Genomic DNA, 16,798 nt, shown 5'->3' on the forward strand with positions numbered 1-16,798 from the left:
ACTGGGACCAGGACCAGGACCGGATCCAGAACTGGGACCAGGACAAGGACCAGATCCAGATCCAGAGCTGGGACCAGGACCCACATCAGGACCAGGACGAAGAGCAGAACCAGGATAAGGATATGGCTGGGGACCAGGAGCAGGATAGGACCCATCAGACACCAACAGACAAACCTGGGCCACCCCTAAATGAGGTGGGTGCCGCATCCCTGCACCCGGGACTTGTGGGGACACTGGAGGTGACTCCGTGGGGGTTGAACCCTTCTATCAGCCACTGGAGAAGCCACCACTGTGGCCGCATCCCACGACGGGGAAACTGAGGCACGGTACCGAGGAACCTCGTTTTGGACGGGGGGGTGTATGTGTAGCTCAATCCCATATCAGCCATCGGAGAAGCCACCATGAGAGCGGCTAACGCAGCCATAGACAAAAGGGGTTTAATGCTGAATGGAGACAACCGGCACCAGCACCAATAGGGGGTTGTTGTCAACGGCACGAGGTGACCCCCGTCACCCTCCTTGCCTGCTCCGCCACGCCACCACCCGCCATGACGATGCCCATCAGAGCCAGGGACCGTGCCCAAGGCCATGGCAGCGCCGCACAGCGCCGTCCACAACGTCTCGGTGTCCGCCGTCTCCTGCGCCACTACAACGGGGGGGACAACAACAACAACAACAACAACGGGATAGGAACAACCGCGGTTGTCCCCCCGGTGTCCCCCCCATTGGTGTCACCGCGCTCACCCCAATAGGCCACGGCGGAGCTGTTGAGGCCGGGGCTTGGTGACGACGCAGCTGTAAGCGGTCCCGGCGCTGGGGGTCACCTGGAGGTAGGAGAAGCGGGTGAAGGTGACGCCGTTGGTCGCGGTGTAGCCGGTGTGGGTGACGCCGTGGGTGACGGGGACGTCGTCCACCCTCCAGGTGATGTCCACGGCGGGGGGGGAGATGTTCTCCACCAGGCACACCAAGGTGTTGGGTTGGCCCAAAGCCGGGGGTTGCAATGGGAAGAGTTTGGCCACCGGGATCCCTGCGATGGGATGGGGACAAAGGGGGGCTTGGGTTGGGGGGGAGCTCTGGGGGGGCCTTAAGGTCCCGCGTCTCCAAACCCTCCCCGTGAAATGTCCCAAATTGGCCCTTTTACAGCCCAAAATCAGCCCCAAAAAGCAACGGGGATGAAATCTGTCCCCCTGAGGGCCACACAATGACCACCATGGCCATGATGACCACGTTGACCCACCATAACCACAGTGACCGCCATGGCCATGATGACCATGTTGACCCATCATAACCACAATGACCGTAATGGCCACCATGGCTATGATGACCACAGTGAACACTATAGTCACCATGACGGTGACAACCATGATGACCACCATGACCACAGTGACCACGTTGACCTACCATAACCACAATGACCATGACCACGATGACCACCACGACCACTGTGCCCACCATGACCATGCTAACCTATAATAACCATAATGACCACGGTGCCCCCCATGACTACAATAACCTCCTAACCATAGCAACCACGATGACCACCACGACCACTGTGCCCACCATGACCACAATAACCCATCCTAACCATAGCGACCACGATGACCACCACAACCACGGTGCCCACCATGACCACAATAACCTATCACAACCATAACGACCACGGTGCCCACCATGACCATGCTAACGTATCACAACCATAACGACCACCGTGCCCACCATGACCATGCTAACCTATCACAACCATAATGACCACCGTGCCCAGCATGACCACAGTGCTCACCATGACCACAATAACCCATCCTAACCGTAGCGACCACCATGACCACGGTGCCCACCATGACCACAATAACCTATCCTAACCATAGCGACCACGATGACCACCACGACCATGGTGCCCACCATGACCACAGTCACCTATCCTAACCATAGTGACCACAATGACCACCACGACCATGGTGCCCACCATGACCACAATAACCTATCCTAACCATAGCGACCACGATGACCACCATGATCACAATAAGCTATCACAACCATAACGACCACCTTGCCCACCACGACCATGGTGCCCACCATGACCACAATAACTCATCCTAATCATAGCGACCACCATGACCACAGTAACCTATCACAACCATAATGACCACGGTGCCCACCATGACCACAATAACCTATCCTAACCATAGCGACCACGATGACCACCACAACCACGGTGCCCACCATGACCACAATAACCCATCCTAACCATAGTGACCACAATGACCACCACAACCACGGTGCCCACCATGACCACAATAACCTATCACAACCATAACGACCACCGTGCCCACCATGAGCATGCTAACCTATCACAACCATAACAACCACCTTGCCCACCATGGCCACAATAACCCATCCTAACCATAGTGACCACGATGACCACCACGACCACAGTGCCCACCATGACCACAATAACCTATCACAACCGTAACGACCACGGTGCCCACCACAACCACGATGCCCCCGTACCCCCTGGCCTGAGCCTGTTGCCCGCTGACGACGTTGTTGGTGAGGACGACGAGCAGCCTCTTGCAGAACTCTGCATCCTTCAGGACCAGCTCCGGTGCCTCCAGCTCCGGCGGCTCCGGTGGCAGCTCCGGAACGCTCCGGACCCAGGAAGAGCCCGAGAAGTTGAACCAGAAGAGCTGGTCCGTGTCCAGGGTCACCGCCAGCCCCAGCGAGGGCTCATCCGGTTGGCAGAAGAGGACCTCGGACAGGACCTGTGGCTCTATAGGGAGAAGGGACAAGGAGGGGACAGGGATGGGGACAAGGAGGGGACCCCCTTGCATTAACCCCCCCCTCCGGACCTCTCACCATCGCTGCCCGCAGCCCCCAGGGCCACCAGAGCCACCCCACGGCCACCAGCACGGCCTCAGCACCCATCGCAATGGGACCCCGCGGTGCTACCGGGTGCCGGCCCCTCCACCAATAGGCGGCCGGCGCTCTGCTTGCGTCACTTGTCACCGGGGAGAAGAGCCCGAGGGAGCGCTCGGGTGCTGTGACAGCGCTGGGGACAGCGGGGACCCCCCGGCGGGCTTAATTAACCAGCGCTGTTAATTAGGGGGCACCCCCCCTGCTCTATGGCCCCACAGCCCCACACTGAGCGTTGATGCTACGGGGGGCGAAGAGCTTGCTGCAAACGCCCTGCTGCGCCCCTATAGCAGCGCGCACTGCACCCACTGCACCCCCGGGTACCCCACAGCAGCGTGAACTGCACCCCCTTAGCAGCGTGCACCGCACCCCCATAACAGCACCGCTGCATCCCTTTGTACCCCATAGCAGCATCGCTGCATCCCCTCGTTCCCCATAGCAGCATCACTGCATCCCCTCGTACCCCATAGCAGCATCACTGCATCCCCTCGTGCCCCATAGCAGCATCACTGCATCCCCTCGTTCCCCATAGCAGCATCACTGCACTCCCTGCACCTCCTTGCACCCCATAGCAGCCCCACTGCACCTCCTCGCACCCCATAGCAGCACCACTGCACCCCCTGCACCTCCTTGCACCCCATAGCAGCCCCACTGCACCTCCTCGCACCCCATAGCAGCCCCACTGCACCCCCTGCACCTCCTTGCACCCCCATAGCAGCACCACTGCACCCCCTGCACCTCCTTGCACCCCATAGCAGTACCACTGCATCCCTTAGCACCCCTTAGCAGCACCCACTGCGCCCCCATAGTAGCGTGCACTGCACCCACTGCATCCCCTTGCACCCCATAGCAGCAGCACTGCACCCCCTTGTACCCCACAGCAGCCTGCTCTGCACCCCTTCATCAGCGTGCACTGCGCCCACATAGCAGCACCCCTGCATCCCTCGGCACCCCTTAGCAGCACCCACTGCACCCCTATAAGTACCGTGCACTGCACTCACTGCACCCCCATAGCAGCGTGCATGGCAGCCGCACGCCCCGAGTGGCTTGCGGGGCGCTGCTGCAACCCCTTTTCCCCCCCCTTTTATGGGTGTTCCCATCATACCCGACCCCCCCCCCTTCCATACAACCCCCCCCCCCATGGGTGCCCCCACTGCTTGGGACCCCCATGGGTGCCCCCCACCCCGGGGTACCAGCGCTGTCGCTGTGTGTGTGTGTGCCCCCCCCCATCACCTCCCGCAGGGCCGGCATTAGGACCCTGCGGCGCGGCGAGAGACCCCGTCGGGGGTTGAATGAGAACGGGGGTGATGAATGGGGCCGTGGGAGCCGCGGGGGCTCCACGTGACGGCGGGGAGCCAATCGGGGCGCGGGTGACGTCGCGCGCGGCTCCCTTTCCTTGCCCCAGGATGGGGGGTTTTGGGGCTTTTAAAGGCGATTTTTTTACCCCAAAACGGGGTTTTTTTTTGGGGGGGGGGGGATGAAGAGGGGCCCCATGGGGGGGGACGGCTCAGGTGAGTGATGGGGGGGGTGGAAAGACCTCGGCCCCCCCCCCCCTTTTTCATTAGGGATTGGGGGGTACGGGAGGGGGGGGGTGGTCCTGCCCCCTCGCGTCATCGCAGCGGGCCAATGGGCGGCGAGAGCGGCGGTGACGCGGGAGGCGGCGGTGTTTGGGGCGAAAAGCGCCATGTTTGGGTGTTCGCGCGGGGGCGGCGGGCAGGGCCCCAAGTGCTGTGTCACGGCCGGGGGGGGGGGGGGGGGAGGACATGGTGGGGGGGGGGGGAAACAGGGACTCAGCCGCGTCCTGCGAGGCCGCGGAGGGAGACAAGGAGGGGGGAAAGCGGCTCTGCCCCATAGGGCGAAGGGGCTTGGGGCTGCCCCCGAGCGCCTGCGGGGGGTCCCGGCGCCGCCGTGGGGCCCCTCACGGTGGAGGCCGGGGGGGGTGGTTTAAGAGGAAGGAGCGGTCGGATCGGGCCTCACCCGCGGATCAGGCCCCTTCCCGGCGCTGCCGGACCGTGTCCGCGGGGGTTGTCCCGTTGCTGAGGGGCGTGAGGGGGGCTCGGTGCTGCCTGCGGGGCCGTAGGGCCCGCTGGGCGCCCGGGGGGGGCCGGGGAACGGGGCAAGGCGAGGAGGGCGCTGGGCTGCCCCGGACCCCTGCGATGGGGGTGACAGCGGCCGGGGGCGGGGGGGGGGGCGGCCCGGGGGCGCGGGGGGGAGCCCCGGAGCGCGGCGCTCATTGTCCGCCCGGTGCCGCCCGCGGGCGCTCAAGATGGCGGCGGCGCGGCTTCCCCTCAGACACAGACAACGGCCGCCAACGGCCGCTTCCGCCCGCCGGTCCCGCCCCTTCGCGACCCTTTCTGCCAATCACGTCGCGGGGAGCGGGGGCGCTGTCCAATGAGCGTCTCTCCGCCGCCCCTTTGCGCCGGGTGAAGCGTCCGGGCGGAAAGGGCGTCGCGCGTCGGGGTTTGACGGGCGCGTGGCTCTTCCAATGGCGGCGAGGCGCGGGGCTCGCGTCCGCCCAATGAGGCGGCGGCGGGGCGGGGAAAAGCGGGCGCGGTGACGTCAGCGGCGCCGCCGCCCAATGAGGGCCCGCAGCGTGTCTATATAAGGGCGGCCGGGGGCAGGCCGAGCGGCGCCATTTCGAAGGGGACGGAGCCGGGAGCGGAGCGGGCCCGGTTGCGCGCGCGGGGTGGTGGGGGGGGGGCGGGCGGGGCGGCCCCAAGCCGGATCCATCCCCGCCTCCGCCGCGCCCGGACGGCTCCGCCGGACCCTCCCCGGGCCTCCGTAGCGACCCCTGCCTGCGGCCAGCGGTGAGGGGCCCTCCCCTTCACCCCCGGCGCTTCCCCTTCCCTTTCCCTTCCTCCTTCCCCGTCATCCGGGAGCCAAGATGGAGCCCGGCCGCTGAGCACCGGCCCGGTGTCCATCCGCCGCCATCCGCCGCCGCCATCGCCGCCGCCGTCCTCATCCCCGCTGCCCGCGGGCGCTGCCGGCTCTTAGCTCCGCGTCCACGCCGGGATTGACCGCAGCGCGTCGGATTTGAGGCCCGACGGGGGGCTCCGAAGAGGGGACCCCCCCCCCCCTCCATCACCACCATCACCACCCCCCCCCCCCGCACTCCGTCCTTTGCCTCCCCGGCTCTTCCTTCACCGTGTCCCCGCCGCCATTTTCTCCGCGCCCGCTCCATGTGAAGGCCGCTGGATGCTCCCGACCGCAGCAGCCGCCGCTTGACGCCCGTCGTGCCCCGGGGGGAGAGGGGAGAGGGCGTCCGCCTCGTCCCCCCCTTCTTCCCCTTCGCTCCCCGGCGGCCGGGGATGCGCTGACGGGGGCAGGCCCCCACCGGGCCGGTACCGGTTGAACCCCCCCCCCCACCCCACCCCCGTTACTCCGGGCAAAGTGGGGGGGGCGTCGGAAGAGACGGCGGCGGCCGGAGGAGAAGGTGAAGAAGGGCCGGGCCCGCGGGGCTCGCACGCAGCCGCCGGGATGCTGCAGAACGTGAACCCCCAGAGCAAGTAGGTACCGGGTTGTAACGGGGTTGTGGGGTGGGGGTGGGGGGGTCGTTGTCGGCCCATCCCGGTGCCTGTGCTTTGCGGGGCCGGGCCCCCGTGGGCAGCGGTGTTGGTGCTGTGGCGTTGGTTTGAATGGGGATATTCGGGATGCCGGTTTTTCCATGGGTTTTGTGGTCCTCGCATCCCGGTTTTCCGCTGGTTGCCGTCGTTTTAAAGCGTTGGGGTTGCGGCCGTCAATCAGGAACGGGGCACGGGTGCGGATCCCTTAGGTTGCGTGCTCTTGTTTTCCCCCATGGATGGGTTGGGGGCTTGGTGATCGCAACCGCACCAGCCCCGTGCCGTGATTCCGGTTTCTTGGCGTTGCCGTGAGGGGTAAATCCCCATGGAAGCGGTGACAGCGGCACAAGGGGGTGTCAATGGCACCCGTGCCCTTTGTTTCGGAGGGTGAGGTTGGATCCGCTTGCCCGTTCTTTCGGAAGTTGACCCCCCCCCCCCCCCCAAAATCCCACCCTGGGACCCGGATTTGCATCCGGAGCCAATCCTGGCGCTGGGAAAAGCCCCTGACCCAACCGCTTGGTGATGCTTTTGGGGTGGTTTCTTCTCTTTTGGCTAAGCCACAACGGAGCTGTTTGGTTTAACCCTGTCTCTGCTCCCCTTTTCCAGGCTCCTAGGGGAGGGCAACGCCGGGCTCATGGCTCTGGCTACGGAATCCACCCCCGGCAAGCGGATCCGCAAACCCTCCCTCCTCTACGAGGGCTTCGAGAGCCCCACCATGGCCTCGGTGCCGGCGTTGCCGTCGCCGCAGGTGAACCCCCCCCCTCCCGAGGTTTCCAACCCCAAGAAGCCCGGCCGGGTCACCAACCAGCTCCAGTACCTGCACAAAGTGGTGATGAAAGCCCTCTGGAAGCACCAATTTGCTTGGCCTTTTCGGCAACCGGTGGACGCCGTCAAGCTGGGGCTCCCGGTAACGCAGCCGGATGGATGGGAATTGGGGGGGGGGGACGGGTCGGGATTGGCGTGTGGAAGCGTTGTCCCGGCACATGGATCCGTGTGTGGATGGATGCGTGTGGCCCCATCGCCCCTCACGCGTGCAGGCAGGGGGTGTCGGGCACATGGAGATGCCGCTTGGGGCATCTCCTTTCACCTCTTGGTTCTCCCCCCACCCCTCTTCTCTCTTTGTCCCCCCAACCCTGAGAGTGCCACCGCCGGCGTTCCCAAACCTTTTCCCAAGGAGATTTTGCCGTTTTCCGGGCGCCAGATCCCATCCCAACACCTTCCCTATCCCCCCCTCCACCACCACCATGGCCCCTCATAGGCGGCGGGGCTCATCCTGGGGCCGTCCTCCGAGCAGTTGCCACCTCTCCCCTTTTCTCCCATTATCCCTTCTAAAAAGCACGGATGCAACCACGCAGCCGCTCTTAGAGGTAAATCCGGACGTTTGCCCCCCCCACACCTTTTCCCCCCCCCATTCCCACCTAATCTCTTGTGCCCTGAATGCGTTTTGCAGATGCCCATCCATGAGTATGTAGAAGACATCTTGTGACCCCAAAATTAAACGCCAGCCCCCCCGTGTCTCACCTGTGGCGCTCGAGGATTTAAAGCCCGGAGGTAATTTTTCCATGGAGGTTCTTTCTTTTTGCTCTTCCTTAGATTTTTTTTTTCCTCCCCCCCCCCTCCCCTCCCCTCCTTTTCCTTTCCCGGATCATCGAGCCCATCCGGACACCGGCCTCCATCCAGCTCTCCCCATAGCGTAGGTTTTCCACCCCGCCAGAGGACACATAGTGGGACGGTGGCACTCTCAGGGTAGGGAGCAAACCCTTGTTGCCCCCCCGCCAACCCCGGCCCCAAGCCCCCTTCCTGCCTGCGTTTGGGTGCTTGTGTGAGAGCTGGTGTGTGAGCTCGGCGCCGGGTACCGGAGCTTCCAGCCCATCCGTAACGCACCGCTGCCGCATCCCGTTATCCCATAGGATTACCACAAGATCATCAAGCAACCCATGGATATGGGGACGATCAAGCGGCGCTTGGAGAACAATTACTACTGGGGGGCTGCCGAGTGCATGCAGGACTTCAACACCATGTTCACCAACTGCTACATCTACAACAAGGTGAGAACCACCCCATCGCCACCGGCATCGCCGACTCGCCGCAACCCTAACGTCCTTTTGGGCCCTTCCAGCCCACGGATGACATCGTCTTGATGGCCCAAACCTTGGAGAAGATCTTCCTGCAGAAGGTGGCTCAGATGCCCCCGGAAGAGCAGGAGATCGTGGTGCCGGTGGCCAGGAACAGCCATAAGAAAGGAGCGTCGCGGGCGGCAGGTACCGCTCGCCGCGACGGCTGTCGCGGTAAGGGCTGGTTTAGCGGGGGGGGCGCGTTCCTAACAGCGGTCCTCACCCCGATCCAGCCCTCTTGGCCGGCCTCACCGCCGCTCAGCAAGTCCCCGCCGTCTCCTCCGTGTCCCACGCCACCGTCTACGCCCCGAGCCCCGAAATCCCGACCACCATCGTCAACATTCCCCATCCGTCGGTCATCACCGCCCCGCTCCTCAAATCCCTGCACTCGCCCGCGCCGCCTGTCCTGGCTGCGCCGGCACCCACCCAGCCCGTGGCTAAGGTAGGAGCTGGCACCCCAGGGGGTGTTTTGGTGGATTTGGGGGGTGTTTTGGTGGATTTGGGGGGTAATTTTGGGGTTTTGGGGGAGTTGGGTATTTTGGTGGATTTTGGGTGAATTTTGGGGGTGTTTGGGGGCTATTTCAGTGGATTTTGGGGTATTTTGGTGGATTTGGGGGGTATTTGGGGCTTTGTGGGATTTGGGGAGCATTTTAGTGAATTTGGAGGTATTTCTATGAATTTTGCAGGTATTTTGGTGGATGGGGGGGTATTTTAGTTGATTTGGGGTATTTTGTTGGATTTTGGGGGTATTTCAGTGGATTTGGGGGGTATTTCAGTGGATTTGGGGATTTTGTGGGATTTTAGGGGTATTTTGAGGGTTTGCAGCATTTTGGGGGTATTTCAGTGGGTTTTGTGCTTTTCTGGGACTTTGGGGATATTTTGAGGTTTTGTGGGGTTTCGGCGGTGGTTTGAGGGCATTTCAGTGGATTGTGGGGCTTTGTGGGATTTTGGGGGCATTTTAAGTTTTTGTGGGATTTTGGGGGTATTTCAGTGGAGTTTGGGGTTTTGTGGGATTTTGGGGGTGTATTTCAGTGGAGTTTGGGGTTTTGTGGGATTTTGGGGGTATTTCAGTGGAGTTTGGGGTTTTGTGGGATTTTGGGGGTATTTCAGTGGGGTTTGGGGGTATTTTGGGGTATTTCAGTGAATTTTGGGGGTATTTCAGGGTATTTCGGTGCGTCTTGCAAAGGCGGAGGGGAGTGTTCCCCAGCCTCATTTCGGGGTGTTTATCGGGGGGGTGGGGGGGCAGAAGAAGGGCGTGAAGCGGAAAGCGGACACCACCACCCCCACCACCACCGCCATCATCGCCACGAGCGGCGGCGGCGGCGAATCCTCGCCTTCGGCCACGCTGCTGGAAAGCAAAGCGGCCAAAATCCCGGCGCGACGCGAGAGCGGGCGCCCCATCAAACCCCCCCGGAAGGATTTGCCGGATTCCCAACAGCACCAGACTTCCAAAAAGGGGAAGTTGTCGGAGCAGCTCAAATACTGCAACGGGATCCTCAAGGAGCTGCTCTCCAAGAAGCACGCGGCCTACGCGTGGCCCTTCTACAAGCCCGTTGATGCCTCGGCTCTGGGGCTCCATGACTACCATGAGATCATCAAGCACCCCATGGACCTCAGCACCATCAAGGTGTGGGGCTGGGTTTGGTGGGGGAGGCAGGAATTTAGGGGTTTGGGGTGGTTTGAGGTTTTCCTCACTGCCGGTTTTCCTCCCGTAGCGGAAAATGGAGAACAGGGATTACCACGACGCGCAGGAATTCGCTGCCGACGTCCGGTTGATGTTCTCCAACTGTTACAAGTACAACCCCCCCGACCACGACGTGGTGGCCATGGCACGGAAGCTGCAGGTGAGCTGGGGTCGGGTGCGTGAGTGCCCTTGGGGCCATTGTCCAGTCTGGTCCCAGTGTCCTGGTCCCATCTTCAGGGATAAGACTCCAGTGTCCTGATGCTGTCCCAGTCTGGTCCCAGTGTCCTGGTCCCATCTTCAGGGATAAGACTCCAGTGTCCTGATGTTGTCCCAGTCTGGTCCCAGTGTCCTGGTCCCATCTTCAAGGATAAGACTCCAATGTCCTGATATTGTCCCAGTCTGGTCCCAGTGTCCTGGTCCCATCTTCAGGAATAAGACTCCAATGTCCTGATGCTGTCCCAGTCTGGTTCCAGTGTCCTGGTCCCATCTTCAGGGATAAGACTCCAATGTCCTGGTCCCCATGGACAAGACACCAGTGCCCAGTCCCATTCCCAGTTTTCTGGTGTGCGGTGTTCCTGTTCTAGTGTCTGGTCCTGATGTCATTGTCCCAGTATCCAGTCCCATCCCTGTTGTCCTGGTGCCTTATCCCTAAGGATAGAACAAGACAATGTTATTTGGGTCCTGGTGTCCCGGTATCCTCTCCCCACGGATAAGACCCTATGTTGGTGTCTTGTCTGATCCTGGTGTCTTTTTGGTCCCATTTCCAGGGATATGACAGGACCTTGGTGCCCTTGAGTGTCCCCTTGGTTCCTTGGGGCATCCCCATTGCCCTTTGGTGTCCTGGTGTCCCGGTGCCCACCCCGGCCCCCACTGACCCCCCTCCCTGCCTCCTCCAGGACGTGTTTGAGTTCAGCTATGCCAAGATGCCGGACGAGCCGCAGGCCGCCAGCCCTCCCTCGGTCTCGGCACCGCTTCCCGGCGCCCTTTCCAAATCCACCTCGGAAGAATCCTCCAGCGACGAGGACGACGACGAAGACGACGACGAGGACGACGACGACGACGAAAGCAGCAGCGAGAGCTCCTCGGAGAGCGAGGAAAGCTCCGACTCGGAGGAGGAACGGGCCAACCGCTTGGCTGAGCTGCAGGAGCAGGTGAGGAACCGGAGCCGGTGCCGGAGCCGTACCGGAGCCGTTGCCCGGTGCCCACCTCACCCCCCCCTCCCCGTGTCCATCCCCCCTGCAGTTACGTGCCGTCCACGAGCAGTTGGCTGCCCTCTCGCAGGGCCCCGTCTCCAAACCCAAACGGAAGAGGGAGAAGAAGAAGAAGAAGAAGACGGAGAAACACAAAAAAGGGGGAGACGAGGAAGCGCGGCTGCGGCAGGCGCAGCTCCGCCGGGCCCGGAGAGCCGCTGCCGGCGGCACCCGGTGAGCGCGTGGAGGGGGAAAGCAGGGGGGAGGTTTGGGGGGGTTGAGGTAGGAGAAATGAGATTTTGGGGGCTTAATTTGGCTCAGTGGGGACTGTCACAAGGGTTTATTGGGGACTATTGTGACAGTTGATCACGGTTTATCGCAACTGGAGACTGTCGCAAGTGTTTACTGGGGACTGTCGTGACAGCTTGTCATAGTTTATCGTGATTGGGTTCTACCCCGAGAGTTTGTTGGGGTTTAGTGGGGACTATCGCGCCGGCTTGTCACAGTTTGTCGTGATTGGGGACTATTGCAAGAGTTTATTGGGGACTGTCGTGACAGTGGATCACAGTTGATCGCGACTGGGGACTGTAGCAAGAGTTTATTGGGGACTATCATGACTTGATCATAGTTTATCGTGACTGGGGGCTGTCGTGAGAGCTTGTCACGGTTGTGATTGAGGACTATCACAGGTGTTTATTGGAGACTATCGTGGCAGCTTGTCATAGTTTATCGTGACTGGGGACTGTCGCAAGAGTTTATTGGGGTTTACTGGGGACTGTTGCGATAGCTTGTCACAGTTTACTGCAATTGGGGACTATCACAAGAGTTTGGGGACTATCGTGATAGTTTATCGCAGTTTATCGCGATGGCGGGGGGAAATTGGGGGGGTTGAGGTAGGAAAAAATATTTTGGGTGCTTATTTTGAAACTTCTTGGGGTGTGTTTTGAAAAATCTGGATTTTTCTGAATAGTTCTGGTGAAAATGGAAGTGTTTTGGAGGGAGGACGTGTGTTTGGGGCAGGAAAAGTGGTGATTTTAGGGCAAATTTGAGGTTTTGTGTGAAATTGAAGGGGTTTCGGGCATGAAAATCGGGTGGATTTGGGGTGAATTCATGGTTTATGTGCAACCAGCCGGGCGTTGTTGAAATGGGGGTGGTTCTGGTGGGGAAACCCCTCGGTTTTGGTGAGGAAAAGCGGGTTTCAAGCAGCGATTTCGCCCATCAGGAACTCGAAGAAGGCGGCGAAAGCGGCGCTGCCACCGCCGCCGTCGGCGCTCTACGACTCGGAGGAGGAGGAGGAGAGCAAACCCATGACGTACGACGAGAAGCGCCAGCTCAGCCTGGACATCAACAAGCTGCCCGGGGAGAAGCTGGGCCGCGTGGTGCACATCATCCAGTCCCGGGAGCCCTCGCTGAGGGATTCCAACCCGGAGGAGATCGAGATAGACTTTGAGACCCTCAAGCCCTCGACGCTGCGGGAGCTGGAGCGCTACGTCCTGTCCTGCCTGCGGAAGAAACCGCGCAAGCCCTACAGCGAGAGTGAGACAATGGCCCCACGGCGGCCTTTGGTTGACTTTGGGTTGAGAGGGTTGGGTTGGTTGGGTGTAGGCCGTTGGGTTGAAGGGGTTGGGTGTTGGGTTGGTTGGGTGTAGGCCATTGGGTTGAAGGGGTTGGGTGTTGGGTTGGTTGGGCGTAGGCCATTGGGCCATTGGGTTGAGGGGTTGGGTGGTTGGGTGTAGGCCATTGAGGGGGCTGGGTGTTGGGTTTGTTGGGTGCAGGCCATTGGGTTGAGTGGTTGGGTGTTGGCCATTGGGCTGTTGGGTTGAGGAGCTGGGTGTTGGGTTGGTTGGGTGTTGGGTTGAGGGGTTGAGTGTTGGGTTGGTTGGGTGTAGGCCATTGGGTTGAAGGGGTTGGGTGTTGGGTTGGTTGGGCATAGGCCATTGGGTTGAAGGGGTTGGGTGTAGGCCATTGAGGGGCTGGGTGTTGGGTTTGTTGGGTGCAGGCTATTGGGTTGAGTGGTTGGGTGTTGGAGTGGTTGGGTGTTGGCCATTGGGCTTTTGGGTTGAGGGGTTGGGTGTTGGGTTGGTTGGGTGTAGACCCTTGAGGTGTTGAGTGGTTGGGTGTTGGAGTGGTTGGGTGTTGGCCATTGGGCTGTTGGGTTGAGGAGCTGGATGTCGGGTTGGTTGGGTGTAGGTGGTTGAGGGGTTGGGTGTTGGGTTGGTTGGGTGTTGGTGGTTGAGTGATTGGGTGTTGGGTTGGTTGGGTGTAGACCGTTGAGGTGTTGAGTGGTTGGGAGTAGGCCATTGGGCCATTGAGTTGAGGGGTTGGGTGTTGGGTTGGTTGGGTGTAGGCCATTGGGCCATTGGGTGTTTTGGGGGGGGGCTGGTTGGGTCAGCGGGGTCCCCATGGGGTGGTTGAGGGTTGGATTGGTTGCTCGGCCATCGGTTGAGCGGTTGGGTTGGGTGTTTCGGGGTGGCAGGTAGGGTGTTGGTTGACCATTGGGTGTTCAGGTTTCGGGGCTGTGCTGGGTTTTGGGGTGGTTTTGGGCTATTTTGGGGTCCCTTTTGACCCCCCCCCCCCATGTCCTCTCCCCAGCCTTGAAGAAGCCGGTGGGGAAGACGAAAGAGGAGCTGGCGCTGGAGAAGAAGCGGGAGCTGGAGAAGCGGCTGCAGGACGTCAGTGGGCAGCTCAACTCGGCCAAGAAACCCCCCAAGAAGGGTGAGCGCCTGTCGCGATAGGTCGCGGGCGGGTTATCACAGCCTGTTGTGATAGCACAGGGCAGGGTATTGCCCACTGTGGGGGTTTATGGGGGACCGTTGCGAGTTTAGTGGGGTTATCGTGACAGTTTGTCGCGACAGGCGATCGGGAATGGCCACGATAGTTTATGGGTGTTTATATGGGACTCTTGTGACAGTTTATTGCTGTTCAGTGGGAGCTGTCATGACAGTTGATCAGGGACTATCGTAACCGTTTATTGGGGCTTATCATAGCTCATTGTGGACTATCGCGACAGTTTACTGGGGCTTGTGACAGCTTATCGAGGGTTGTCGTGACAGTTTATCATGATAGTTGATAGGAGACTATAAAAATGGCATTGGGGTTTATTGCAGCTTATCGAGGACTGTCGTGACAGTTTATCACGACAGGTGATTGGAGACTGTCACAGTGGTTTTATTGGGGTTAATTGCTGCTTGTTGGGGAGTATTGCAATGTCACTCCTCAGAGGGGAATATTGCAAGAGTTTATTGGAGTTTGTTGAGGACTATCGTGATAGTTTATTGCAATTGGGGACTATCACAAGAGTTTATTGGGGCTTATTAGGGACTATCGTGACAGTTCATCACAGTTTATTGCGATCAGGGACTATCGCAAGAGTTTATTGGGGTTTATTGGGGACTATCGCGACAGTTCATCACAGTTTATTGCGATTGGGGACTATCACAAGAGTTTATTGGGGCTTATTGGGGACTATTGCGACAGTTTATCACAGTTTATCGCGATTGGGGTCTGTCACAATATCATATTGGGGACTATCATGACAGCTTGTCAGTTTATCATGATTGGGGACTGTCACGGGAGTTTATTATTTATTTATTGTAGATTATTGGGGACTATCGTGACAGTTCAGCACGATTTGGGACTGTCGTGACAGTCTATGTCCGTTTACCGCGGTTTTTGAAGCGTTTCTCGACGTCTGTCGTACCCTGTCGCGACAGAGCCCTCACCCCTCGGTTTCTCCCCCCCCATAGCCAGCGACAAGGCCGAGTCCGCCCAGCACGTGGCCGTGTCCCGCCTGAGCGCCTCCAGCTCCAGCTCGGACTCGAGCAGCTCCTCCTCCTCCTCTTCCTCCTCCGACACCAGCGACTCCGACTCGGGGTGACGGGGATGATGACGCCATCGATGACGTCAGCGGGATACAACCCTTCCCTTCCCATTCCCTTCCTTTTCTCCTCCTCCCTTCCCCCTCCCCCCCCCCCCCCCCCCCCCTCTTCCCACCCCCTCAGCGATGGGATTGGACAGAAACGGATCTGTGGGACCGGACTGAGCCCCTCCCCCCACACAGCCCCTCCCCCTCCCAAAAGGGGGCGGGGTTAAGGGGGAGCCCCTCCCCCCCCCACACATGGACTTCCAAGAGGGGGGAGGTGGCGTTTGAGGGGGGGAGGGGCATGACGGGGTGGCCCCTCCCCCACCCCACTCCCCACAGGTTTTATCGTTTGGTGTTTGTTGGGGTTTTTTTTGGTGTTTGTTTTTTTTTTTTTTTTTTTTTTGATTTTAATTTTTTTCATGACTTCCGGGGTATTTTGTGGGGGGGCGGGTGGGGGGTGGGGGGGGAGGAGGAAATTTGGGGGCGTTTTTAAGAAGAAAAAAAAAAATCCGTAAAATTAAAAAAAAAATTCAAAAATCTTTTTAAAAACGGGAAGGAAAAAAACAAAATCCTCCCCGCCCCTCCCCCCGGGGCTGGATTTTTGGGGTGTTGGGGTTTTATAGGGGTTTTTTGGGGGGGGGGGGGAATGTTAACTTATTTGCCCCTCCCCCCCCTTCCCCCATGACCCGGGTGGGGGAGGGGTGGGTGCTGCTTTTTTTTTTTTTTTTTTTTTTTTTTAAACATTGTGTATATTTTTGGGGGGGGGGGAGGGGGGGAATTTGTTTGCTTTTGAGGTTTTTTTTTTTTTTCCTGTGACCCTTCCCCCCCCCTTCTTTCTCTCGCCCCTCCCCCAACAACCCCCTCACCTCCCCCCCCCCCCCCACGCCTGTTTGGAACCTTTGGATTCTTTCACGTGTAAATAAAGAAAATATTATTGGAGCCCCTCCCCCACCCGTGGCAACTTCCCCCTCCCCCCATGGGACCCCCATGCCCCTTCCCCCCCCTCAGTTTGTTCCCCCCCTTCCCCCCACCATGGGACCCACATTCCCTCCCCCTCCCCATGGGATTCCACACCCCTGCCCCCCCCCCATAGAGCCTCCTCCCCCTTTTGGGGGCCCCCAAAGTGGGGTGGGGGTGGGGCTGGGGCTGATTAGATGGGGTTGGGAGGGGAAGGATTCTGCCCCATAGAGGGGTCTTCCTGTCCCATAGAGGGGTCTTCTGCCCCATAGAGGGGTCGTGCTCCCCGTAGAGGGATCTTCCTGCCTCATAGAGGGGTCTTCCTGTCCCATAGAGGAGTCTTCCTGTCCCATAGAGGGGTCTTGCTCCCCATAGAGGGGTCTTCCTGCCCCGTAGAGGGGTCTTCCTGCCCCGTAGAGGGGTCTTCCTGCCCTATAGAGCACCACCCATGCTCCATCCCTGTGGCGATGCCTCTGCCCCACACTGTGTCATTCCCCTCCCCTTCCCCACAGCTCCCCCCCC

At 60.1% G+C, this 16,798-nt stretch overlaps 2 protein-coding genes across 6 annotated transcripts; one reads left to right on the forward strand and one right to left on the reverse strand.

Annotated features, from left to right (window-relative positions):
* Positions 1-63: 63 nt before the first annotated feature.
* Positions 64-3,886, reverse strand: LOC136007038 (uncharacterized). Its single transcript, XM_065664978.1, is given in 7 exon segments — positions 64-645; positions 744-768; positions 770-1,396; positions 1,585-1,638; positions 2,181-2,239; positions 2,401-2,766; positions 3,784-3,886. Coding segments are annotated over 7 exon segments (1,689 nt in total). The 5' UTR covers positions 3,851-3,886; the 3' UTR covers positions 64-154.
* Positions 3,887-5,537: 1,651 nt separating this feature from the next.
* Positions 5,538-16,258, forward strand: LOC136007048 (bromodomain-containing protein 2-like). Of its 5 annotated transcripts, XM_065664992.1 has the most exons (13): positions 7,416-7,836; positions 7,920-8,020; positions 8,162-8,215; positions 8,380-8,517; positions 8,589-8,730; positions 8,817-9,025; positions 9,830-10,210; positions 10,299-10,427; positions 11,164-11,418; positions 11,510-11,691; positions 12,680-12,993; positions 14,050-14,172; positions 15,204-16,258. In XM_065664992.1, exons 4-13 carry the CDS (start codon positions 8,407-8,409, stop codon positions 15,332-15,334), a joined length of 1,977 nt encoding a protein of 658 aa, XP_065521064.1. In that variant the 5' UTR covers positions 7,416-7,836; positions 7,920-8,020; positions 8,162-8,215; positions 8,380-8,406; the 3' UTR covers positions 15,335-16,258. The 5 variants fall into 5 exon arrangements, with proteins under 5 accessions (XP_065521062.1, XP_065521060.1, XP_065521059.1 ...); XM_065664990.1 differs by lacking the exons at positions 7,416-7,836; positions 7,920-8,020; positions 8,162-8,215 and adding exons at positions 5,538-6,415; positions 7,076-7,376 and having other exon boundaries at positions 11,549-11,691; XM_065664988.1 differs by lacking the exons at positions 7,416-7,836; positions 7,920-8,020; positions 8,162-8,215 and adding exons at positions 5,538-6,415; positions 7,076-7,376 and having other exon boundaries at positions 9,833-10,210.
* The last annotated feature ends 540 nt before the right edge of the window (positions 16,259-16,798 follow it).

This window comes from Lathamus discolor, unplaced genomic scaffold (genome assembly GCF_037157495.1).
Source record: "Lathamus discolor isolate bLatDis1 unplaced genomic scaffold, bLatDis1.hap1 Scaffold_89, whole genome shotgun sequence".
In the NCBI taxonomy this organism is placed as follows: domain Eukaryota; kingdom Metazoa; phylum Chordata; class Aves; order Psittaciformes; family Psittacidae; genus Lathamus; species Lathamus discolor.

Bases quoted from the DNA above. Each gene is read 5' to 3' on its own strand.
- LOC136007048 (XM_065664987.1), top strand. From the start codon at position 6,387: ATGCTGCAGAACGTGAACCCCCAGAGCAA. The intron at 10,211-10,298 runs GTGTGGGGCTGG...TTCCTCCCGTAG, and splicing joins TGGACCTCAGCACCATCAAG to CGGAAAATGGAGAACAGGGA. The intron at 10,428-11,163 runs GTGAGCTGGGGT...TGCCTCCTCCAG, and splicing joins CCATGGCACGGAAGCTGCAG to GACGTGTTTGAGTTCAGCTA.